General features: G+C 43.9%; 1 protein-coding gene across 1 annotated transcript in view; it reads right to left on the bottom strand.

The window, feature by feature from the left end:
* Window positions 1-26,422, bottom strand: part of LOC141144558 (prostatic acid phosphatase-like) — a gene marked incomplete in the record, with an annotated part of 140,716 nt that overhangs the window by 91,835 nt on the left and 22,459 nt on the right. Inside the window, 1 exon segment of the mRNA XM_073630347.1 lies at window positions 7,134-7,229. Within this exon segment, the coding sequence (XP_073486448.1) occupies window positions 7,134-7,229 (96 nt within the window).

Raw genomic sequence — 26,422 nt, 5'->3', positions numbered from 1 at the left:
CGGTGCGCATGCGTGCGCGCGCGATCTCTTCGCGCGCGCGCCGTGTGGAACCTCTGACCCTGTGACGTCATGCGCTGGCGTCCCATTGACGTACGGCGCAGCGTCGCAGGGTTGGGAGCTATTTATAGCGGGCTATGCCTGCTAGCCGGACGGTTCGGTCTGCTGCCCTTGGGTGCCTTTACCTCAACCAGCCTAGTACAAGTTTATGGTAAGTACCCACCCACCCTTCTACCTAAGTCCCATACCCCTGGGCACCAACATCATGTATCTCTAAACTACTGTATTTTACCTTGCAGCTGGCCTAGGCTTAGGTTTACATGCCTTGGTTTGTGTTTGCCCATCGCTTGCAGTCCTCATTATTATCCTCTCTTTTACCTTATTATGGAACCAGTCCCTGGCAGGGTGTCCCCTTCGGGAACCCTTCCATGCTTTGACTATTATCAGGTACTTTTTGCCCCCTATTCACCCATATGTTCACATTGTTGCATCCCCCCCTCCTCACTCTCCCCTCCCCCCCTCTTACCTTCCATCCCACCCTCTGCCTTCCCTCCCCCTTTCCCCCCCCCCCTTCCCCCCCCCCTCCCTTTTCTTTTTTTTTTTCCCCCTTTCTCTCCCCATCCCCCTCTACCCTTTCATTCTTTTTCCCCCGCCTCCTCTCCTTTCCCCCCTCTTCCTCTTTCCTTCCCTTTCCCCTCTCCCCCCCCCCCCCCTACTCCCTTCCAATCCCCCATTACCCTTCCTCCTCACTCCCCTATCCCCCTCTCCACCCCCACTCCCCTCCCTTTCCACGGTCCCATTTCCTCCCTTGTTTACCCTTCCACCCATATAACACCTTATGCCTCGTTTACCATTGCCTTTTCCTAATTGGTTGGTCACCCTGTAATCTTTTATGCCTTACATAATACGCTTTCAATTATTGATATCCTCCACAATTTCACCCAACCCCCCTTGTCATCACCCCCTCTCTATACTCATCAATTGATATATCACCTCCTTTTGTATATGGCAACCTGGGTTACCTTAATTCCGATATACACTTATCCTTACTATCCTATTATCTTGTTAGCTCCCCCAGGCTGCCGTGGGAGATCATTCGTTGGTGTTGGGGCCTTGCGCCTGGGGTCTGCTGGGACCTGGGTAAGCAGATTCGCTCTCTCCCCCCTCCCCCTCCCCTATTTTCATTACCTATTTGTATAATTTGATGCTGGAATAATAATTGTATGATAATGTATCTTTATAAATCTTGTATATTTTTAATTGTCAGGTTCAGACTGTTTAGTCAGAAAAACTTATCTCCAGATAACCTCCTGATGAAGCGGATTGTGTCCGCGAAACTAGTCGAGGAATATGATATCTGAGATCTTGTGCTGTACTGTATACTATCGAATCCATTGGTGATATGCCTGTACTTTTATTAAATGTTCTTGTATTACCATGTCCTGTCCGTTGCATCATTAAATGAATTATAATTTTTATTACTGCTGTTACTTGCTCTTATGGTTACCCTTAATTACTGTACCGTAATAGTCCAATATGCCCCATTTTTGGTCGCCTGACTGGGGATCAGGCTTCCAACCGCCTTTTTGATATTGATTTCTGGATGATGGTACATATGCACCTTTGCTACCTTTATATTTTACTTTAGAGAGGCCTTTGCCCTAATTGTATACATTGGGTGGATAACACACCCGTCTTTTTGTCGAGTGGGACACCTGGGTAGGCTGTCTTAGTGGAAGGGCCACCAATGCCCCCCACCATGCGGACCCCATCTGTTCCACCCCTCAATTTTAATCAACCCCCACTGACACACAATTTTGTGTGTTGTTGGGGGGGCCTCTAGCATACGCAATTTTACCCCTTGATATTACTTTATGGCTAAATTTTAGCCCCGATGCAACCCTCCGAGACAGATGCCCAATAGGTCGGCCAGACACCCTTACCCTGGCTACCCGCCCTCTATCCACATGTTTTTACCCAATCATGTGGCATTGTCCTTGGCCCTCCTTAACTTATATGCATATTATGCAATTAGGTGTTATGGGTTTATGTCTCTGTGGGATTACTGCACCGGTATCTAGGGTATTACCATCCCTAGTTCACCTGAATAAAGCTTTTCAGTTTTTTCCAATTTTGTTTCTACCTTTATTATGCTTTATCAACCCTATATTGTTGTTTTCACAATTTGTTCTACTGAGACCTCTGCTTCCCCAGTCCTGGTCCTGGCTTCTAGCGCCGGCGCGGGCCCCTCCCCCTGTGTTCTCCCGCGGCGGCCTGGTGAGGTCCCTGGTGGAGGGATCGGCCTCCTACACGGGACCGCCCCCTCCTCTTGCACCGGCCTTGGCTGGGACGGTGTCCCCTTGGCCTTGCGGCCGGTGCGCATGCGTGCGCGCGCGATCTCTTCGCGCGCGCGCCGTGTGGAACCTCTGACCCTGTGACGTCATGCGCTGGCGTCCCATTGACGTACGGCGCAGCGTCGCAGGGTTGGGAGCTATTTATAGCGGGCTATGCCTGCTAGCCGGACGGTTCGGTCTGCTGCCCTTGGGTGCCTTTACCTCAACCAGCCTAGTACAAGTTTATGGTAAGTACCCACCCACCCTTCTACCTAAGTCCCATACCCCTGGGCACCAACATCATGTATCTCTAAACTACTGTATTTTACCTTGCAGCTGGCCTAGGCTTAGGTTTACATGCCTTGGTTTGTGTTTGCCCATCGCTTGCAGTCCTCATTATTATCCTCTCTTTTACCTTATTATGGAACCAGTCCCTGGCAGGGTGTCCCCTTCGGGAACCCTTCCATGCTTTGACTATTATCAGGTACTTTTTGCCCCCTATTCACCCATATGTTCACATTGTTGCATCCCCCCCTCCTCACTCTCCCCTCCCCCCCTCTTACCTTCCATCCCACCCTCTGCCTTCCCTCCCCCTTTCCCCCCCCCCTTTCCCCCCCCCCTCCCTTTTCTTTTTTTTTTTTTCCCCCTTTCTCTCCCCATCCCCCTCTACCCTTTCATTCTTTTTCCCCCGCCTCCTCTCCTTTCCCCCCTCTTCCTCTTTCCTTCCCTTTCCCCTCTCCCCCCCCCCCCTACTCCCTTCCAATCCCCCATTACCCTTCCTCCTCACTCCCCTATCCCCCTCTCCACCCCCACTCCCCTCCCTTTCCACGGTCCCATTTCCTCCCTTGTTTACCCTTCCACCCATATAACACCTTATGCCTCGTTTACCATTGCCTTTTCCTAATTGGTTGGTCACCCTGTAATCTTTTATGCCTTACATAATACGCTTTCAATTATTGATATCCTCCACAATCTCACCCAACCCCCCTTGTCATCACCCCCTCTCTATACTCACCAATTGATATATCACCTCCTTTTGTATATGGCAACCTGGGTTACCTTAATTCCGATATACACTTATCCTTACTATCCTGTTATCTTGTTAGCTCCCCCAGGCTGCCGTGGGAGATCATTCGTTGGTGTTGGGGCCTTGCGCCTGGGGTCTGCTGGGACCTGGGTAAGCAGATTCGCTCTCTCCCCCCTCCCCCTCCCCTATTTTCATTACCTATTTGTATAATTTGATGCTGGAATAATAATTGTATGATAATGTATCTTTATAAATCTTGTATATTTTTAATTGTCAGGTTCAGACTGTTTAGTCAGAAAAACTTATCTCCAGATAACCTCCTGATGAAGCGGATTGTGTCCGCGAAACTAGTCGAGGAATATGATATCTGAGATCTTGTGCTGTACTGTATACTATCGAATCCATTGGTGATATGCCTGTACTTTTATTAAATGTTCTTGTATTACCATGTCCTGTCCGTTGCATCATTAAATGAATTATAATTTTTATTACTGCTGTTACTTGCTCTTATGGTTACCCTTAATTACTGTACCGTAATAGTCCAATATGCCCCATTTTTGGTCGCCTGACTGGGGATCAGGCTTCCAACCGCCTTTTTGATATTGATTTCTGGATGATGGTACATATGCACCTTTGCTACCTTTATATTTTACTTTAGAGAGGCCTTTGCCCTAATTGTATACATTGGGTGGATAACACACCCGTCTTTTTGTCGAGTGGGACACCTGGGTAGGCTGTCTTAGTGGAAGGGCCACCAATGCCCCCCACCATGCGGACCCCATCTGTTCCACCCCTCAATTTTAATCAACCCCCACTGACACACAATTTTGTGTGTTGTTGGGGGGGCCTCTAGCATACGCAATTTTACCCCTTGATATTACTTTATGGCTAAATTTTAGCCCCGATGCAACCCTCCGAGACAGATGCCCAATAGGTCGGCCAGACACCCTTACCCTGGCTACCCGCCCTCTATCCACATGTTTTTACCCAATCATGTGGCATTGTCCTTGGCCCTCCTTAACTTATATGCATATTATGCAATTAGGTGTTGTGGGTTTATGTCTCTGTGGGATTACTGCACCGGTATCTAGGGTATTACCATCCCTAGTTCACCTGAATAAAGCTTTTCAGTTTTTTCCAATTTTGTTTCTACCTTTATTATGCTTTATCAACCCTATATTGTTGTTTTCACAATTTGTTCTACTGAGACCTCTGCTTCCCCAGTCCTGGTCCTGGCTTCTAGCGCCGGCGCGGGCCCCTCCCCCTGTGTTCTCCCGCGGCGGCCTGGTGAGGTCCCTGGTGGAGGGATCGGCCTCCTACACGGGACCGCCCCCTCCTCTTGCACCGGCCTTGGCTGGGACGGTGTCCCCTTGGCCTTGCGGCCGGTGCGCATGCGTGCGCGCGCGATCTTTTCGCGCGCGCGCCGTGTGGAACCTCTGACCCTGTGACGTCATGCGCTGGCGTCCCATTGACGTACGGCGCAGCGTCGCAGGGTTGGGAGCTATTTATAGCGGGCTATGCCTGCTAGCCGGACGGTTCGGTCTGCTGCCCTTGGGTGCCTTTACCTCAACCAGCCTAGTACAAGTTTATGGTAAGTACCCACCCACCCTTCTACCTAAGTCCCATACCCCTGGGCACCAACATCATGTATCTCTAAACTACTGTATTTTACCTTGCAGCTGGCCTAGGCTTAGGTTTACATGCCTTGGTTTGTGTTTGCCCATCGCTTGCAGTCCTCATTATTATCCTCTCTTTTACCTTATTATGGAACCAGTCCCTGGCAGGGTGTCCCCTTCGGGAACCCTTCCATGCTTTGACTATTATCAGGTACTTTTTGCCCCCTATTCACCCATATGTTCACATTGTTGCATCCCCCCCCTCCTCACTCTCCCCTCCCCCCCTCTTACCTTCCATCCCACCCTCTGCCTTCCCTCCCCCTTTCCCCCCCCCTTCCCCCCCCCCTCCCTTTTCTTTTTTTTTTTTTCCCCCTTTCTCTCCCCATCCCCCTCTACCCTTTCATTCTTTTTCCCCCGCCTCCTCTCCTTTCCCCCCTCTTCCTCTTTCCTTCCCTTTCCCCTCTCCCCCCCCCCCCTACTCCCTTCCAATCCCTCATTACCCTTCCTCCTCACTCCCCTATCCCCCTCTCCACCCCCACTCCCCTCCCTTTCCACGGTCCCATTTCCTCCCTTGTTTACCCTTCCACCCATATAACACCTTATGCCTCGTTTACCATTGCCTTTTCCTAATTGGTTGGTCACCCTGTAATCTTTTATGCCTTACATAATACGCTTTCAATTATTGATATCCTCCACAATTTCACCCAACCCCCCTTGTCATCACCCCCTCTCTATACTCACCAATTGATATATCACCTCCTTTTGTATATGGCAACCTGGGTTACCTTAATTCCGATATACACTTATCCTTACTATCCTGTTATCTTGTTAGCTCCCCCAGGCTGCCGTGGGAGATCATTCGTTGGTGTTGGGGCCTTGCGCCTGGGGTCTGCTGGGACCTGGGTAAGCAGATTCGCTCTCTCCCCCCTCCCCCTCCCCTATTTTCATTACCTATTTGTATAATTTGATGCTGGAATAATAATTGTATGATAATGTATCTTTATAAATCTTGTATATTTTTAATTGTCAGGTTCAGACTGTTTAGTCAGAAAAACTTATCTCCAGATAACCTCCTGATGAAGCGGATTGTGTCCGCGAAACTAGTCGAGGAATATGATATCTGAGATCTTGTGCTGTACTGTATACTATCGAATCCATTGGTGATATGCCTGTACTTTTATTAAATGTTCTTGTATTACCATGTCCTGTCCGTTGCATCATTAAATGAATTATAATTTTTATTACTGCTGTTACTTGCTCTTATGGTTACCCTTAATTACTGTACCGTAATAGTCCAATATGCCCCATTTTTGGTCGCCTGACTGGGGATCAGGCTTCCAACCGCCTTTTTGAAAGGGAGGTGTGTCCCTTCAATAAGCTCTCACACATTGTAAGCCCAGACTCCCCACTCACTGCTGAAAGAGGAAACAAGATTTCTAACATGATCTGCAATTTCCAAAGAATGTGGAAAGGAAAAGACTACAGATATACATGTAAAACATATATAGGGAGATTTGTTTCATTTCTGTGTATCATCTGAGGCTGTTCACTTCACTGGGTATATGTGAGGGTTAAACCAAAAAATATGAAAAAATGGGAATCCCGTCAGGATAGAAATTTAGTAGTACTCACCACATATATTAAAGGGGGTGTGTACACAACCACCCCTAAAAGGCAGATATGGTGGGAATACCGGTAAAGGGAATCCCACCAATCTGTCTAAACCCTCCCTGTAAACAGTATATGATCCCTCATAGATAAGTGAGGAAGCCTGCAGGCGGGGGAGGTTCCTCCCTACCCCAATAAGTAGCACACCATATCTGCCTTTTAGGGGGTGGTTGTGTACACATTTTTCTGTGTTCAGCTTTGTATAGCTAATAAAACCTTATTGTAGTTTACTCTGTTTGGTGTGCCTTGGTCATTTATTTTTTTATTTTTTCTTTATATATGTGAGGGTTTACATCAACTTTAAACTGCAGGTATGATGGTAGGTGTTCGTGATTTATTTGGTTGCTTTTATTGTTTCAAAGCGGTTAAAATTGCTAAACCATAGGCAATTGTTTAGAGTACATTACATTTTTTAGTACATTACTCCAATATATAGTGTAGGTGAAGTATTTCATATAAAACAAATGACAAAATAACGTGTTGGGGTCATACCTGCGTAAGTTGTCCGAACCCATCAGGCCAAGAATCTTCCTTATACTTGTCATTAGGATAAGTGTCAAGTGCACTTCTATCACCATGTCGGAACACCTAACAAAGGGAAAATATAATACAAATTCAGCACTAAGGTGCACAGACTTACTTCATTCAAGGTTTGGTAAAGAAATGTCATGGGAATTTAATAAAGCAGTTAAGCCGGCCAAAAAGATTTGAACCATGTATGGACAGACTGATTGCACCCAAGTTGACTGATTGATCAACTTGGGAACAACCAGCCTGTCAGATTTTTCATGCAATTATTGCCAGCGGCTAGCAAAAATCACTGCGTGTTCTCCCGCCTGGGATGGTTCCCCCTGTTGGGAGAATACAAGTGCTCTCCCCATAAACACTGACTGGAATTGAGAAATGTTCTGTCCTGCAACCCGTGGTTTCCTGCTGCCAGTTTTGTTAGCTTTACTGAAATTAATAAATAAATACTTTTCTGGGTAAACTCGGTATAGATCTAATAGGTTTCTTTAAGGCTTCATTGACACTTGGCACACTTGTGGGGCAGAATCGATTTCAAAACACACTACAATTGCAAGACGCATTATTTTCAATGGCACCTAAAAAGCAGTGTGGTTTTGCCTTGATTTATCACGCGGCAATTGCAGCAAATTGCATCAAGTGAAGCTTGCTGTCCAAAAAGGAGCAGGAGCGTCTAAACCGCATTTTAGGTGCCATTGAAAATAATGGCACCTGAACCTGCGTTTTGCGATTGTAGTGAGTTTTGAGATTGCAGGCAGAATCACAGCGTTTCTGCCTGAGATCCCAGAATGCCAAGTGTGAATGGAGCCTTATGGACATAAAGCATCAGGTGCTCGACTCCCAGACGGGAGCAATTAACAAAGAGTTAAGGCAAATTTAGAACATGAAGCAAATGCTCCCCCCCCCCCCCCCCCCAAAAAAAAAAAAAAAAGTGGCACAAGCACAAAAGGGGAGCATGCAGCTTTTTGTTCCCAGAGAATGGAAAGCTGGAGTTGCATGCTCCAATCTCTATATTTTTTTTCTTTTTTGATGTGGTTTACTACCGCTTTAATACTGCTTTAAATCTCCACTAGGATGTTAGTTTGTTCATTCAATAGGTTTCCAGTTCTCTTTTCACGAAATCACTTCATCTTATTATTTAACCGATTTGTGCTACCTTGTATGCTTTGTACGTAGGGTCTATGGAGTTTATAACATATTATAATGTGTATTTGACCAGGTATCGCATTGTTGTTTCCATGCATGCCAAACTTTAAACCAAAAATGTAATATATCACAGCTACTAGCCCTTGGATGAGGTGGCTGCATTAGTTTTATTTTTTCCAGGCTTTTTTTTTTTTTTTTTACCTTAAAACCTATTCTCCTATGTTTTTAATAGAATATATTATGTTGCTTTAAAAAAAAATAATGTGGACAGCTCGTTTCACTTCTAACATAAGGTGCTTTCATTTTCTTGCTGATGACTCAATAAATACCCGGTCATTGTCAAAACGTGATAATTCTGTCTGTGAGTTCAGCACCGGCTGGGTTATGTTTGGAGACAATGTAAAACAATAATGTGGCGCTCAATTGTGAACAAATAAAATCGTACAGAGAACTGAACCTGGAATGTTCAAAATGTGGATTTATGGTGAGTGAACAACCAGTAATAAATGAAAGTACTAAATAGGTGAATAAAAAAACAAGCATTCAAAATTGCCCAAATTCATAAATGAACACTATGAAACAGTCCATCTTAAAAAATAAAACGTGCAAAAAAGTATCTCGTGCATGTTCAAGGTAATAAAAGCTTGATCTTTAAAGGTGCAATCAACAAGTGATAAGGTTGGCATGCTTACCAGAAACGGTGGACACACGTACTGTACAGCACATGGGTCAAAAAGGCATTCATGAGGATATACCTATAACGAGATCAGCCACAAGGAGATCGATCTTTAGAGAATGGGCCCCATCCGATATTGAGTAAGAGGTTCCAGCATCAAGACACAAACTCTAGAGTGTGCGATGGACCACATCAGATATCACAGTAATCCATGGTAGTGTGCTTAAAAGACAAATAACCGCACATAGTGTGACTCTGTATGTCATGTTTAATAAGTAAAAGGGAGGGCTTACACTTACAAAAATTTAAATAAAAACAGGCTTTTATCTTAAAATTATATAGGTAGTTTGCAATAATTCCACGAGCGCCACCCAATACGTTTCGTCTTATTGGACATCATCTAATCATCAGATGATGTCCAATAGATCAAATGTGTCGGGCGACGCTTGTGGAATTATTGCAAACTACCTATACAATTTTAAGATAGAAGCCTGTTTTTATTGGAATTTTTGTAAGTGTAAACCCTCCCTTTTACTTATTAAACATACCATACAGAGTCACACTACGTGCGGTTATTTGTCTTTTAAGCACACCACCATGGATTACTGTGATATCTGATGTGGTCCATCGCACACTCTAGAGTTTGTGTCTTGATGCTGGAACCTCTTACTCAATATCGGATGGGGCCCATTCTCTAAAGATCGATCTCCTTGTGGTGGATCCCGTTTGAGGTATATCTTCATGAATGCCTGTTTGACCCAAGTGCTGTACAGTAGGTGTGTCCATCATTTCTGGTAAGTGTGCCAACCTTATCACTTGTTGATTGCACCTTTAAAGATCAAGTTTTTATTACCTTGAACAAGCACAAGAGACTTTTTTGCACGTTTTATTTTTTAAGATGGACTGTTTCATAGTGTTCATTTATGAATTTGAGCAATTTTGAATGCTTGTTTTTTATACACCTATATTGCACTTTCATTTATTATTGGTTGTTCTCTCACCATATATCCACATTTTGAACATTCCAGGTTCAATTCTCTGTACAATTTTATTTGTTTACAATTGAGCGCCACATTATTGTTTTACATGTTTTTTGCACTATATGTCTAGTGGAGTGTTGGCAGCTTATAAGTCTCTATGCGCAATTTTTCATTTTTCTATGTTTGGAGAAGAGACTTTCACTTTTGGGTTTCACTCTAATATAGGGGAGAAAAGGGCTCTGATAGGTCCTTCTCTGCACAGTGAACGGAGATGGAAATGTTATCTGCCTGCTCAGCGGGGGATCAAAGGAGTGATCCCCCGCTGAGCAAAGCGGAGTCCGCTGGGCTGATCGCCCATGTGAAAGGATTCCCTCAGTGTCCTAGACTATATAGTATGATTTGATATTTATCAAGTGCTGATCTTCCTTGACTGCTGCTGGACAGAAATAATAGCCGATACCTGTGTGTTTAGACTTGAATTGTACACTTTTACTACTTCTGTGTTTCCAACTAAAAAGGAGCCTAAAAGTTCTAAAAAAAAGCCTGTTCTCATTAAAAATATAATCAAGTTCAGGGGAAAAAATGGAAAATTGACAGAAATTTCCCCTGAACCAGCTGTTTGAAGTGAGTACATTTTGGGATAAAATGATGGCTCTTTTATACTGGTGGCCAAGTAGCAGCAAGAATAGTCTGCTGAGACGTGGTCTTAGCACCCCCCCCCCCACAGCCTGACATGGCTGTACACATGCTGTGGCCGCGGAAATTTTAACTCAGGCTACAGAGATCAATGGAGCCGCACCACATCTGCAAGCTTGTGGTCCTGCAATGTGAAATTGCCATTTGGCAATTAAAAAAAAAAGTAAACAAAGAAAAACTAAAAGGAGTCAGGAGGCAGCAGTAGCACCTCCTAAACCCCTGCCAGACGCTACTATGCTGCCCTCTGAAAAGCAGTTCACCACAGATCGCTTTTCAGAGAGTGGCAAGCTTTACCGCCTTTCTGAAAGAGCTTCTATTCCCTTTAGTAAAATTCCTCCTCCCCACAGTCTTCCAACAGAGGTAAAACAAGTCTCTGTATTGTATAGCAATAAACTGAGACTGCTCAGGATTATTTTATAATTTTTGTTATTATAAATCAGCTCAGCTAACAACTTGAAATGAATCTGACCAGTGTGACAGGCGGTGATCTGGAATGCCTTATAACAAGCAGCCAAGATGCAGTAAAATACAATTTAAGTGACAAATTAGGATAATTGTCCAATTATTTACATTTGAGGGAAGACATTAAAAAAAAAAAAAAGAAAATAATTCTTAACCAAGCAATACACCTTGAAAAAAATCAATGTCAGCAGCAACAACCACAATGTCAGCAGCAACACCCACATTTATTATTGTACTTGTAAAAGAAAAGTTATATTTGTCAAGAGAATTTCCAATAAAGGTCAAGTGATCTACCTGTAAAGTTGGGGCAAAACTGGATATTCCAGAGGCCCAGTTTAAATCCTGACTCTGGCAAATCTGAAAACTCTCCCCTGCCAGGATTAACAACTCATTTAGGTCTAGGGGAGAGACAGGTGGTAATGCATGCTTACTGCCTTCTAAAAAGTGATCCCCTGTGGATCACTTTTCAGAGGGGTGTATTGCAGCAGATGGCAGGCATTCAGGAGGCACTGCAGCCATCTCCTAAAGCCTATTTGTTTGTTTTTGAACTCTCTTTTAATTCTCGAATGGCAATTTTACATTGCAGGACCGCACTGCAACTGCAAACCACACGTTTGGCTGGCAATTGCAGCATGGCCCGCCCCAGTGATCTCCATGGTGGACTTTGACAAACCGTGTTGCCTGTCAAACTCTGCAGCCTGAGTTGAAAAGGGTGGGAAGCAAAGCATTGTGGTCACGGCATGTGTATAGCCCAGTCAGGCTTTAATCGTAGAATTCCACACACTTGGCTGCCCATGTTACCTCTTTCCCCCAGCCACTAGTGTGACAAATCCCCAAATGTACTTTTACTTACCTGATTCTCTGCCCCTCCCCAGCAGTTGGCACTCCCTCAGATAGGACTGGACTGTCCCTCAGTGTCCTCACATCAGTGGCGGGACAAGGTCATCTAGCGCCCAGGGAAAAGATGGCAAACTGTGCCCCCCCAAGCCCCAAGATGTATGAGCATCACGTATTAGCAAAAACCCCCCTCCCTCCCCCCAAAAAAATAAGAGCACTAATTGGCACACTTAGACCTAAGCATAAACTCCCTTTGCATTGCAAAATTTTCCCTTTCCCCAAACAAAAATTCCCCCTCCTCCAAGTACAAATCTCTCCATGCTGAAATCCCCCCTCCCAGCACAATTCCCCCCTCCCCCATGCTCTCTCTAAACTCAAATCTCTTTCCAAATGTTCCCTGCTAGCACAACTATCCTTCCCCAAAAAAGAACCATGTTAGCACACATCCTCACCCTTAAATTTGCCCTACAAGCACAAATCCTCTCTCTCTTCAAATCACCCCTCCCAGCACAAATCCTCTACTCCCTCAAATGTCCCTTCCTAGCACAAATACCCCCCAGTCATCCCTACTAGCATAAATCCTCCCCCCTCCTAGCACAAATACCCATCAATCATCCCTGCTAGCACAAATCCGCTCCTCCAAATCCCCCTCCCAAAACATGTTCCCTTCTTGCACAAATCCCGACTCCTAGCACAGATACTCTTCCCTCCCATCCCCCCAACACAACCCCCCAAAATCACCCCTCAAATTTCCCCTCCTAGCACAAATTTTATGCCTGTCACCCCAAAATTCCCCCTTAGAACAAACCCCCCCCGATCCCCATTTCTAACAGCCCCAATATTTCCCATCCTAGCACAACCCCCCCAAATCCCCCCTCCTAGCACAAATTCTCTTCCCCCCATCCCCATGGTACAAATCCCCCTCACAGCACTAATCCTCTTCCTCCCTATCCCCATGGCATAAATCCCCCTTCACAGCACAGATCCTCTTCCTCCCCATCCCCACAGCACAAATCCCCCTCCTGGCACAAATCCTCATCCTCCCAGCACAAATCTGCCTTCTTGGCACTGTAAAGTCCTGATTTTGCAGTCCCGATGGAAGAGCGCTACAGTGAGAGGAGCTGGAGAGGAGAGAGAGAGAGAGAGAGCACATCCCGCTTTCTCCTCCTCTCCGTATTTGGCATATATCATACAACACTAAGCTGACAGAAGTAGTGATGCCACTGTCACTACTCCTGTCAGCTAATAGTCACAGAAACTCTCCTGGCAGCACCCCCTCCACCCCCCATGCTACAGACGCCCGGGGCAGCCATCCCTCCTGTGCCTTCTTGTACTGGCCCTGCCTCACATCCAATGCAGAACTATGGACCCTTAATTGGTCTTGATGACGTCAAGACCCAGGAGTATGGGGAAGAAGATGCTGCAGGGACTGGTCTAGCAGTGCAGAGGTTTGGGTAAGCAAACCTACTTTTCCATGCGCCCCAGACCCATACAGTTACCCATTGCAGGGTGGGCACAGCCCACTGCAAGGGAGAATTTTGAAGTTTCCTGGATTTGAGCTTAAACTAGGGGCACAGTGCAGTTTGCCAAAGCTGTTCACCCATCTGTCACTTACAAGACAGGATTAACTTGTAGGCAGTTGGTGTCTGACGAGGCATCCATGCCAGTACAGACAGCAAAAATGGGGCGGTGTCTATGTGCCTATTGAAATCCAATGTCAAGGGATGATGCGTGGGTGTGTGTTGGGGGGGGGGGTAAGACTACTGTCTTGCTTAGGGGCCCTTTTCTCTCCTAATCCGTCTCTGTTTAAGAACACAGTTTGGAAAGTTTCTGTAATTTGTACTTCCTCTAAACTGTAATGTACTCACAAAGTCATACAGATGACCTCAAGGTCACAGACAAATTTTCAGTATAGTGATACCGGCTGTCATGCCTCAATTCCTGAAAGTGTTGTTAAGAATGAATCTTTGTAGAACTTGACAATAGCAACTTCCAGAGCTCAATGAGAGCTTTAAAGTGGTTGTAAACCCTTACAGACCACTTTTTGCTACAGGTAAGCCTATAATAAGGCTTACCTGTAGTTACCCCGGATATCTCCTAAACCTGCACGGTTTAGAAGATATCTCCTGTATTTGCATGTGCCAAAGTTATCGGCACATGCGCACTGAAGCAATGGCAGGTACATTTGCTTCAGCGAGTGTGCCGTTACCGGCGGCTCCCATGCACATGCGCTGGAGTGACGTCATGGCGGCTCCGGCCAATCACAGCGCTGGAGCCACGATACCAGGAAGTAACTCCCGGGAGTGATGTCACTGGCCGGTGCTGTGTACGGGCCCCGCAGCGAGGGTTTCGACCTCAGGTGATTATTACATAATGAGCTAGCTACTAGCTCATTATGCCTTTGTCTTGCAACCACTTTAAGGAAACCTGTCAAGTGTGTAAAATGGAGGCTGACACTGCTGAGCTCTTTTTAAAAACAAGATATTTAATTGGCGTGTACACTGACCCCCTGGGTTGACAAAGAACAAGGCAGACCAGAAAAGTCAAACGTTCATATATACATGCTTGTTCCAGGTCAGTGATTCAAGGTATTTAAGTAAATGTCAACATGATAGGACAACAAAGATATCTCATCCATTACAGGTTTTCCTTTCAGCTGTGACAAGTGACAGGTTGTCATGATTTGTGTCTTTTAAAGAGGAAGTAAACCCTTGGTAAAAAAAAATCTTCTCCCTCCCCTGCAAAGTAAAGACATAATGTGCTAGTATGCATTGCTTACTAGCACATTATGTGACACTTACCTGCAAACTAAGCCCGCGCCATCCCCACTGGAGGCCGCATCCATGTTCGCTCTTCCTCCTTCCGGTGGCCGCAGGTTCTGGCTCTGCGACTGGTCAGAGCCGCGTGGCGTCACTCCCACGCATGCGCGCTGGAGTCGCAAGTCACGGCACTCGCTACCAGGCAGAAAGGGCACGGATGCCCGTTTCTTCAGAGCGCATGTGCCAATGACATCATCAGAGCAGTATACTGTATATATCTCCTAAACGTTTAGGAGATATTTTACAGTACCTATATGTAAGCCTTATTCTAGGCTTACCTATAAGGAAAAAGTGTAAAGGGAGGTTTACAACCTCTTTAAACTCATCAAATAAGTTTAATTAGCAATCTAGTAAGAAGCTATATTTTTGTTAATGCTTACAGGAACTTTTAAAATGTACCCTTCAAAAAAGTTAATTAATTCCCCTGATTCTTTCACTTTTGGAAATTAGTAAGTGTTTAGGGTTTCCCTCTACGAGACCACTGGTTATACACTATGCCTTCAGTCATTCTGCAGCTTCATGAATGACATATTCAGGACAGACATGTGCAGCACCACATCCACCCCTGTGAGGGCCGCTGGAAGATGACTGACCACAAAGGTTGCCCTGACCTTGTAAGTCTCCCGACACCTCTGATACCATGGGTTCAGACATATTTCAAAATGACAATGCAATTACACAGACACCGGACTGCAACAAAGTAATCAGGGATTTTTACATAAAGTTCTTAAAGCAGATAGAACACAAATGGCATAGGCAAATATTCTTTTTGTATTAAACTCTTACTCTTGGCACATATAAAACAGGTATGCAATGCATGGAGAATTACAGTAAGTTGAATAGTAGCAACCAGTAGACCTAGAAAGAGACTATGACTGCAGGTATAAAAATGAAGGAGAATTACTTTTTATATCAGACTACTCCCTTTAACTCAAGGGTCACGGACCCAATAAACTCTGTGACACAATTATGGAACAGCAAATTACCAGAAATGTAATGCCCTGTACACACGGTCAGATTTTTTGATGGAAAAAGTGCGATCGGATTGTGTTGTCGGAAATTCCGATCGTGTGTGGGCTCCATCGGACTTTTTCCGTCGGAATTTCCGACACACAAAGTTTGAGAGCAGGCTATAAAATTTTCGGACAACAAATTCCGATCGGTTAAATTCCGATCGTGTGTACACATATCTGATGCAGAAAGTGCCATGCATGCTCAGAATAAATTAAGAGATGAAAGCTATTGGCTACTGCCCCATTTATAGTCCCGACGTACGTGTTTTACGTCACCGCGTTGAAAGCGATCGGATTTTCCGACAACTTTGTGCCACCGTGTGTATGCAAGACAAGTTTGAGCCAACATCCGTCGGAAAAAATCCATGGATTTTGTTGTCGGAATGTCCGATCAATGTCCGATCGTGTGTACAGGGCATAACACTTAATCTCTGAAAAGTGTTCCCCTTAATGTGTGCCGATATTGTACACAAAGTCCTTTAAATACTTCAATACAGGGCACTTACTCCCTCTTCCTGTCCAAGCCAATTTTCAGCTTTCAGCGCTGTCGCTGTTTAAATGACAATTGTGCGGTCATGCTACACTGTACCCAAACATTTTGTTCCCACAAATAAACTTGCTAAACAAATAAAAAAAGACCTAAAATTTAAAAAAACAAAAAAAATATTCTTTTGGAAATAAGTATGTTTTCTCCTTCACTGATGGGCACTGATAAGGCAGCACCGATGAGGTGGCACCAATGAGGTGGCACTGATGGGCACTGACGATGGGCACTGGTAGGCAGCACTGATGGGTGGCACTGATATGCAGCACTGATGGGCATTGAAACGCTGCACTGATGGGTACTTATGGGTGGCACTGATAGGTGGCACTGCTGGGCACTGATACCTGGCACTGATATGCGGCACTGATAGATGGCATTGATAGGCATCACTGATGGCACTGGCACTAGCAGGCATTGGGGATGGGCACTGATTGGCAGCTGCCTGGGCACTGATTGGCACTTCCTTGGTGGTCTAGGGTGGCATATCTGGTGGTCCAGTGTGGTGGAATCCCTGGTGGTCCTAGCAGCATCCTGGTGGTCCTGGGTGGGCATCCGAGAGGGGCTGCGCTGATAAACAATCAGCACAAACCCCCCCCTGTCAGGAGAGCAGCCGATCGGCTCTCCTCTACTCGCGTCTGTCAGACGCGAGTGAGGAAAAGCCGATCAACGGCTCTTCCTGTTTACATCCTGATCAGCCGTGATTGGACACGGCTGATCATGTGGTAAAGAGCCTCCATCAGAGGCTCTTGACCAAGATTGGTGTAGTGGTGCGTCAGACTGACACACCGCACCACCATTCGCCGCGATGCGCGCCCCCAAGGGCACGCGAGAGCGGTCGCTCTGGAGGGCCGTCATATGATGTCCACCCAGAACAAGAGCCGCGCCGCCCAGCCATCATATTTTTTTTTTTATATTCACTTTTTATTTTATTATGTAAACACATATATACATATTCACCTGTTTATTACATCAATTTCCTTTATCTATGTTTCACACATTTATTCTCCCACCCCAGCCAAACAAACAGAGAGAAAAAGAAAAAAAAAACAAGGATACCCCGCCCCCCTCCCTCCTCTCCCTTCTCTAAACACCCTTCAGTTACTCCTTGTTCCCGACTCACTAAACTCCCGTCATTTCCCCCATATACTCCTGAACCTCTCCAATGAGTCCTCTTCTATATGAATGGTTTCTTCTATAGCTCTTATCAGTTCAACCCTTGCAACCCAGTCCTTCAAGTTCAGGCCTTCCTGGATACTCCAGAAACTCGGAATCAAACTTTTGGCTGCATTTAGAAGAAATGGAACTAGAGTATTCTTATATTGAGCTGCTGTTTTCCTTGTATCGTGGAATAGGCAATCCCACGAATTCTTCTGAATCTGTTCTCCTGTGATTTGATAAATTACTGTCAAGATTCCTTCCCAATAGGGTTGGATCTTTATGCATTCCCACCAGAGGTGCGCAAAGGTCCCCGGGGCGTCACATCCCCTCCAGCAAGTTGAAGGTCCCTCTGCCCCAATCCGATGCGGCCTCTGGGGGGGGTCACGTACCATCTTGCTAAAAGTTTATAGCACATTTCAACTGTTTTCATGTCTCCTGAAGAAAAACAAGCCATTCTCAACATTTTCCTTCTATGTTCCTCATCTCTAAGCAACCCTATCGCCTCTTCCCATTTCCCTAGGTATGGAGGAAATTCCGGTTCTGTTTCTTTTACTAATATTCTATAGATTTTGGATATACTTTGATTTAGGCTAAGGGGGAACAAAGAAGTTTATCTATTGCCCTCATGTGTCTTCTACCCCGTAACGGTTGTGGTAGTGATTGTGCAAAGTGCTGTAATTGTGTATACCTCCATTTATCTAATGGCATGTTTCCACATTTTTGTGTGATTTCCGCATACGTGCAAATCCTATTTCCTTTCAATACATCCTGTAGTGATATTTCTTCTTTTTTTTGCCCATCTAGTGAAATATATGTACTCCTCTTTCCCTGGTTTAAAGTAATTCATACCCAATATCGATAACAGTGGTGAATTATGATCCCAGTGGTACTTTCTTCCTATATCATCCCAAATTTTAAAAGTGTTTCTAGTTAGTGGATTTGTACTATTAGCTAAATCTTGGTGCTGTCATGGTATCCAGACCATCTTCCTTAAATCTACCTTGCTTTGTGAAATCTCCATATTTACCCAACTTCTCCATTCTTTATTATGAATCCATTCTGCTATTCGTGAAATACAGATTGCCTGATAATATTTCTCAAAGTCCGGGGCTGCTAATCCTGCTTCGCTTTTGGCTTTTGTCAATATTGCATATGCGATTCTGGGCCATTTATGTGCCCATATATATTTTAATACCATTGATCTTAGCTTTTTAAAGTAGACATGGGGTACTGCTATTAGGATCATTTGGAAGATATAGGTCATTCTTGGTAGGATATTCATTTTTAAAGCATTAGTTCTTCCTATCCATGAGAGGGGTTTGTGTCTCAAGTTCTCTAAATGATCTTTCATCTTATTAAGCGCTGGTATATAATTGGCCTTGAACATAGTCTCTACAGATGCAGTCAGTTTTATTCCCAAATATTGCAATCCCTCGTTACATCATACAAGGGGGAATTTGCGTTGAATCGCCCGCTGTTCCTCCCAAGGGATGGTGATATTCAGGATCTCTGATTTTGATATATTTATTTTAAAATTACACAGTTTTCCATATCTAGTTAACTCATCTAAAATGACTGGAATTGTTATTCTAGGGTTAGATATGTACAGGAGCAGGTTGTCTGCATATGCGGCTACCTTTAACTCTCTTTCCTCTACTTTTACCCCTCCGATGTCTGGGTTTTTGCGTATAGCCGCTAACAGAGGTTCTAATGCTATTACAAATAGCATTGGAGACAGGGGGCACCCCTGCCTTGTCCCGTTGAACAGCTCTAAGGAAGGAGATAGATTCCCATTTACCCTAACTTTAGCCGTTGGGTGATGGTAAAAGGCCGATATCCACTTCATCATCTTTACTCCAACACCCAAATGCCTCAATGTTTCGAACATGAAGCCCCAGTCCAGTCGAAGGCCTTCTCAGCATCAATCGACAGGAATGCGACTGGGGTCTTCCCCCCTTCTACTTCATGGATCAGGCACAAAGACTTCAGGTCATTATCTTTCCCCTCTCTCCCTGGTACAAACCCTACCTGGTCGCTATTTACCCAATTTGGTAACAGAGGCTTTAATCTTTCCGCTCTTACTTTAGTGAGGATCTTTATATCTGGATCCTTCCCTTCTTTTAATATGAGGGTTATATAAGCCAGTAGTGATTCCTCCCGAAAGGTCTCCCCTTCAGCCAAAGCGTTAAGATAATCACATAACTTAGGGATCAAACATTTTTGGAATCTCTTAATACAATACAATACAAGATAGAATACCCATCAGGGCCCGGGCTCTTTCCTAGGGCCATACTTTTTATTGCTCTCCTAACTTCTTCTGTGGTGATTGGAGCTTGGGGAGGTCAAGATCTCTCAAATACTCATACATTTCTCCCTCCCTACCTTCCTCTCTCTGATTCACATTGTATAGTGAGCTGTAATATTTGTGGAACACTTCAGCTATTTCAGGGGAAGAATGAACCATCTCTTCTTAATAATTCTTAATTTTAGGGATAAAGGAGCGATTTTTTTTCCCTTATTACTCTAGCCAACCACTTCCCAGATTTATTTCCCCATTGATATCTCTCCTTATTTACCATGTGGAATGCGCATTTTTTCTCTTGTTCCAAAAGATCCGCTAATTGCGCCCTCTTTGTTGCTAATTCCTGTCTCCCTGAGATGCCTTAGGGTCTTGTAATTTGTTCTAGGTCCTGTACCTCTCTATAGAGAGTGTGGAGTTTCTCTCCCCTTTCTTTCTTTCTTTCTCCCTGCACCTGCCCCTATCAATATCCCCCTTATAACCGCCTTATGCGCTTCCCACAGAGCTGAACGGGAGATTTCTGATGTGTCATTTACTTCAAAAAAATGTTTAAGTTGCTGCTCAATTTTCTTAATTATCCCCGGATCCTGAATAAAAGAATTGTTTAGTCTCCAGTTCCTTCCTGTCCTGCTGTTTAATATTTGTAGCTTAGCCACTACTGGGGCATGGTCAGATAAGGTAATAGCTTTAATCTCCACGCTTTTAAGAGACGATAGTAACGGAGGCTCTATAAAGATATAGTCAATCCTTGAGAGTGACCCATGGACTGGGGAATAAAAAGTATAGTCCCTGTTTCCTGGGTGCCTGATCCTCCATGTATCTACCAACTGTTGTTCCAATAATGATTTTTTTTATTGCCTTCTGTCTTTTAGCTGTAAAACGAGAAGGCCCCTGTTGTATCAGTCTGCGGGTCTATACTCAAGTTTAAATCCCCCATCATTATAAGTTTACCTTCCTTAAATAGTTTTTTGTAACACTTTCTTTAGGAATATGTCTGGTTCCCTATCTGGGGAGTATATATTTGCCAATGTGTATTCCATATTAAGCAAAGTCCCCTTTACAAAGAGGAATCTTTATCACCATAAAAAAAGTGTTCTTATCAAAATCTATGGCCACACCCCTCGAGTGACTAGATGTTGAGTCTCCATAAAACCACATGGGGAACGAATGTGAGGACAGTCTACATCCTGAGGCGTGTGCAATATGCGTCTCTTGGAGACAGGCCACATTCGTCCCCAAAAGAGAGAGCTCTTTGTTTACTTTATACCTTTTACTTGGGGTATTCATCCCCCTTACGTTATAAGTAACTACATTTATTGTGGCCATAGTTCATCAAGAGGGAGCAACCAGCAGATCTTGGCAGATCCAAAGAAAGGGAGGAGAGGAGGGAAGGAAAAGAAAAAAAAACACCAAGGACAAAACCAAATAACCCCACCACATGCACCTCCTCATCCTCCCTCCCCCCCCCCCAAACCCCACAATCTCTTCCCCAAGATCCTTCCACTCCTCCTCCCCCCCCTCCCCCCAAACCCCACCCTCCCTTCCCCAAGATCCTCCCACTCCTGGGACACCATGTTTGGGTCCGTCGACATCTCTCTGGATGTTGTTCGGTTCCCATATCTTTGGGGAGAGGATACTCCAACACCTATAGCTCCTCCGCTGTCCCTCCAGACCCCTCGTCCTCCCCCACACCCACCCCTCCAACACCTTCCCCTTTTTACTCTGCATTATTCCCTCCTATTTCTTATTCAACTTCTCTCAAGGCATCTATTTAATTACCAAACATACTCTATCTCTACCTCCCCCCTTTCCCCCGGCTGCGAGTCCAATGCATGCTACTTAGGGTTTCTATTGACCCCTGATTCTCATCCCAACCCGGTAAAGAGGGGGGTGAGAGGTCTAATTTGCTGCAAAAGTCCCGTAAATCTTCAGGGAATCTTAGCACTGTGCTGCATCCATCCTTTTTCCCTTTCAGGCACATTTGGAATCCCCACTGATATTCCGTGCCCGCATTTGTTCTGTCAGTGGCTTAAGAAGTCTTTTTCTTGCTAAGTTTTCTGCTGAGAGATCTGAAAATATTTGCACTTCAGTTCCATCATATGAGATTTCTGCTGTGTTCCGCATGCCTTCCATGATTTTAGCCTTCTCTTCAGCATAGTGGAACCTAGCTATGACATCCCTTGGCTTATCATTCACTTGTGATTGATATCTTGTAATCCTATGCACCCTGTCTAATTTCAATATTTCTGTTGCTTCCCTTCCCAGGATAGGATTGAACAGTTCCTGCATCACTTTTGTTAGTTTATCATTTTTATATTTCTCTGATATTCCTCTTATCCGCAAATTTTTTCATCAACTTCGATTTTCTTGGTCCTCCATTTTATATAATAACAGTCTATTTGATTTTTGCAGGGATTTCATCTGTTCGTTGATTTCCTCTAACCTTTGATCGTATTTATCAATTCTTTCCTCTATTTCTTCTACTCGTCCCAAAACCTGGCCAATGTCTGCTCTTACTCCCGCTATGTCTGTTTTCAGTGATGCTTCTACTTTCTCCAACATTTCGGTCGGCATCTCTTTAATTTGAGGTAGACTTGCTTGGATTCCCTCTAGTTTAAGATTCTCCTCTGGTTCTTCTTCCGCACCTCCTCCCTTCTTCTGCTCTCCTTTTTGCGCTTTAGAACTTCCTTGGGGATTACTCCCTACGTTCCTAGGCCGTGTTACAGGTGTGCTCAGATTCGTAAGTGCTGTAACTGCCTGCTTAGCGCTACTTTGCAGATCTTCTGACATAGTTGTTTTTTTAGCTGACATGTAGCACTGAATACCCCCTGAACTTGCGGCCAGAGGTGCAGGAAGTCCCCCCTTCCCCGTTTTGGCTGATTTTCCTCTCATATTAGCTTCAGGGCAATGTTTCTTTAAGTATTCCAGAGGATAGCAGCGTTTATCCATAAATGACAATCATTATCTTGTAGTAACAGGAATTTATCCAGAAAGTCGTGTCAATTCTCATAGCACAGCAATAATTTTTTATGCATAGAAATGACTGTCAGCTCACAGATGCAGTTGGCACCCCTAATTATCAGTACAAAGCAGCAAAAGCAGTTCTTAAGTCACAGCAATAACCTCCTCAGATAAGAATAAGCCCTCCTGCAGAAATTGAGGTAACGGTGATTATCCCAAATAGTGCCAATGATATGGCCATGTTATCTCCAGGGGGCACTTCTTAATATTTATCCTAGGTCTAAGCAGTTTTTAACTGCTGTCAGTCAGTTATTAAGTAAATAGAAAAAGATTATTGGCAGGAAGCAGCACTTCTAAGCCACCCAGCAAAGTTTGTCAGAGGATACCTATGACTTCAATATAAGAACAGCAGTTATCAATAAATGACAATCACAGAGTAGCAGGAATTCTCCAGGGAGCCATAGAAGTTCTCTTAACACAAAAAAGATCCTTCACAGATAGTAATAACAATCAGCAGCTAAATGCAATTGAGAGCACCGATTGTCAGTAGCAAACAACATCAGCAGTTCTCATGACACAGCAATGATTTTCTGCGAATAATAATAAATATCAGAGGCGGGCACATGTGCGGCAGCCTGAGGTGAAGGTAATGTTACCTTAGAGCTCAGCTCCTCGGGAGTTTTCATCGGAGGACTACAGGTCCCAGTGAACCAGCAAGTATCCCAAAACTGCAGAAAATCCTACCTAATACTGTCAGCTTCACTGACAATGGTCTTGAGAGCTCCTAAAATGAAAATTAAAGCAGGAAAAACGAAGGAAACGGCACACAGGCTGGCGGCTGGAATGGCGGCGGCTTCCTCTCCCCCACAGCACAGCGGTGAATACACTAAAAAATCTTCACCTCACAGTCAGCACAGCGGTGAATACACTGGAAAATCTTTACCTCACAGTCAGCACAGCGGTGAATACACTGAAAAATCTTTACCTCACAGTCAGAAGACACAGGCTGCTAACGGTGAGTCTGAGTCTGAATATGAATACTGTGAATTACAAGCTGCTACACAGTCTGACATCTTCAAAAAATTTGAATGTATGCTTCAGAAAGCCCTCAAACAGACTTCTGATCATATAACTGACAAACTGACTAAAGAAATTAGAGAACTAGGTCAGAGAACAGCTGACTTAGAACTGAGGGTTGATGAAATTGATAATTTTACACAGAACTACATGTCTGAGATGAAGGTACTAAAAGAGGAAAATCTTACATTACAAAATCGTTTAGAGGACCAAGAGAACAGAAATCGTCGATCGAATCTGCGAATCAGGGGAATCCCTGAATCTGTTCTAGACCTGCAGGCTAATATCACGGCGCTCTTTCAAGAATTATTACCTGGAACCCCTATTGACAGGTTCGAAATGGATAGAGTGCATAGAGCGTTAGCCCCACGCAAAATAAATGATTGCACTTTTACAGAACCAAAGAACAGATACTAACAGCTGCCAGAGGGAGAGAATCTCTTAGCTTCCAGGGCAATACCTATCAACTCTTCACAGATTTGTCCCCACTAACGGTTGCAAAAAGACGTGCACTTAAACCTCATCTCCAGGTACTCCAGAGAAATCAAATTTCCTATCAATGGGGATTTCCTTTTTGTCTCAGATTTACTCATTTGGAAACAAAATATGTTTGTCGCTCTTCAGAGGACTTGAAGTCAGCCCTATTTGATATGGGCCTAGCCGAAGCAATCTTACCAAATGACCAGTCTCATAGGCGCTCAGCTTTTCGTTCTACACAGCAAAACAAAGACCCAAAACCCAGCTATTCCACATCTTCCCATCAAAATCTTAACAAGCGAGGTCGATATGAACATTCACCACCAAACAATGAGGATTCAATGGACTGACAATCTAAGCCAGACTAGTTATTTGTCCTTGCTACTTTTTTCCAGCACAGTATGCTGACAGAGTTAATAAACTGGCCATATTCATGACTAAAATGAGTTATGGCTACATACTACTGTTATGTTACAAAAATATATATATTTTTTTTAATATTTTTTTAAATTTTTTTTATATTAACTTTTTTCTGTTTTTTTTTTCCTCTCAAGTTTTTGAACTTTATTTTTTCTTTTTTTGTAACAATTTAAGCAAAATTTTTCCATTATAGTAATGGAATAGTTAAAGTGGATGTTATACATCCCTTAGGAATTTCTTGTTGCCCTTTATTCCACCTAAGGACTCCTACCATTGTTATGGGGGTCTCTATTGGTGGTCCCGGACCCTCTCAGAGAGTTCTAAAAACTCTCCTGAGATGCTCCTACACCCTATTATTTAGCCTTTATATACTGCTAAATTGTCTTCATATTGAGTTTGTTCGATTCTCCTCTCCTTTTTTCTTTTTCTATTCTATTGCTTCTTTCTTTAATCTTTGCTATTCCCTCCTGACTCTCGGGTTGGTGATCCTGGCTCTCGGTGAGTACTCTGCTTGTTATGCTATAATATTCGCATTCGTTGTATTATGGCTCCTATAAATATCTTGTCATTAAATGTACAGGGGTTTAATACTCCACGTAAGCGAACCAAGGCTTTACGCTCTTTTGCTATGAAAAAAGCTAATATTATATGTTTGCAGGAAACGCATTTTACTGACAAAGTTTATCCCAAATTTCTTTCATCATCATATCCACAATTCTATACTGCTTCAGCTACAGTTAAACAGCACAGAACTCTCATTGGTTTTCACCGTTCCACTCCGTTTAACCTTGTATCCAAAATAACAGACCCTGAAGGACGATATGTTCTCCTAACAGGATTTATTTCTGATAATCCTATTACTATTGTGTCTTATTATGCCCCTAACAAACGCCCAACTGCTTTCTTATCCCACCTTTTTCAACTTATAGAAGTACATAAGTTTGGTACTGTTGTTATTTGTGGGGATTCTAATGCTACTATTTTCCCGTTCTTAGATAAATCTCTCCCTGGACCTACCACAAATTCAATAAACCTAACTTTTCAACATTTACTCACCACTCATAGCCTGGTAGATATTTGGCGAGAGATGAACCCTATTAGTAGGCGCTTCACTCATTATTCTTATCCGCATAACTCTTTTTCACGAATAGATCATATTCTAATCCTGTCAAGTATGCTACCAGAAATCATATCATCCAAAATCATTCCTTTTCCATGGACAGACCACTGCGCAGTATTCATTACCATTGGTTCCACAATTCCTAGATCACACGATACCACTTGGTGTATAAACGATTCAATTCTGACCCACCCTTCTCATCGTGTTGAGATTGAAAAAGCACTTTCTGATTACCTAAAATCCAATGATACAGACGATGTCTCTGCTATTACATTATGGGAGGCGCACAAGGTAGTCATTAGGGGTAGACTAATACAACAAGCAACTAACCTTAAAAGAGAACGCAAACTGTTGTTTGCAAAACTTGAATCTACCTTTAATGACTGTCATCAAACTTTTCAAACCTCCCCGAATGCTACTAACAGTACCAAACTAGAAAAAGCCCGCCTGGATCTAGATCTTTTTCTTACTGATACCGCAGATAAACTTATACGTAAACGCCAGCATGTTCAATATCGCAGGGCAAATAAACCTGATACACCTATGGCCAGAATTTAAAAAAATTCACAAC

Source organism: Aquarana catesbeiana, linkage group LG05, assembly GCF_042186555.1.
Source record: "Aquarana catesbeiana isolate 2022-GZ linkage group LG05, ASM4218655v1, whole genome shotgun sequence".
Taxonomy (NCBI): domain Eukaryota; kingdom Metazoa; phylum Chordata; class Amphibia; order Anura; family Ranidae; genus Aquarana; species Aquarana catesbeiana.
Note: the sequence above shows the minus strand (reverse complement) of the source record. Positions and strands in the feature narration are given on the sequence as shown.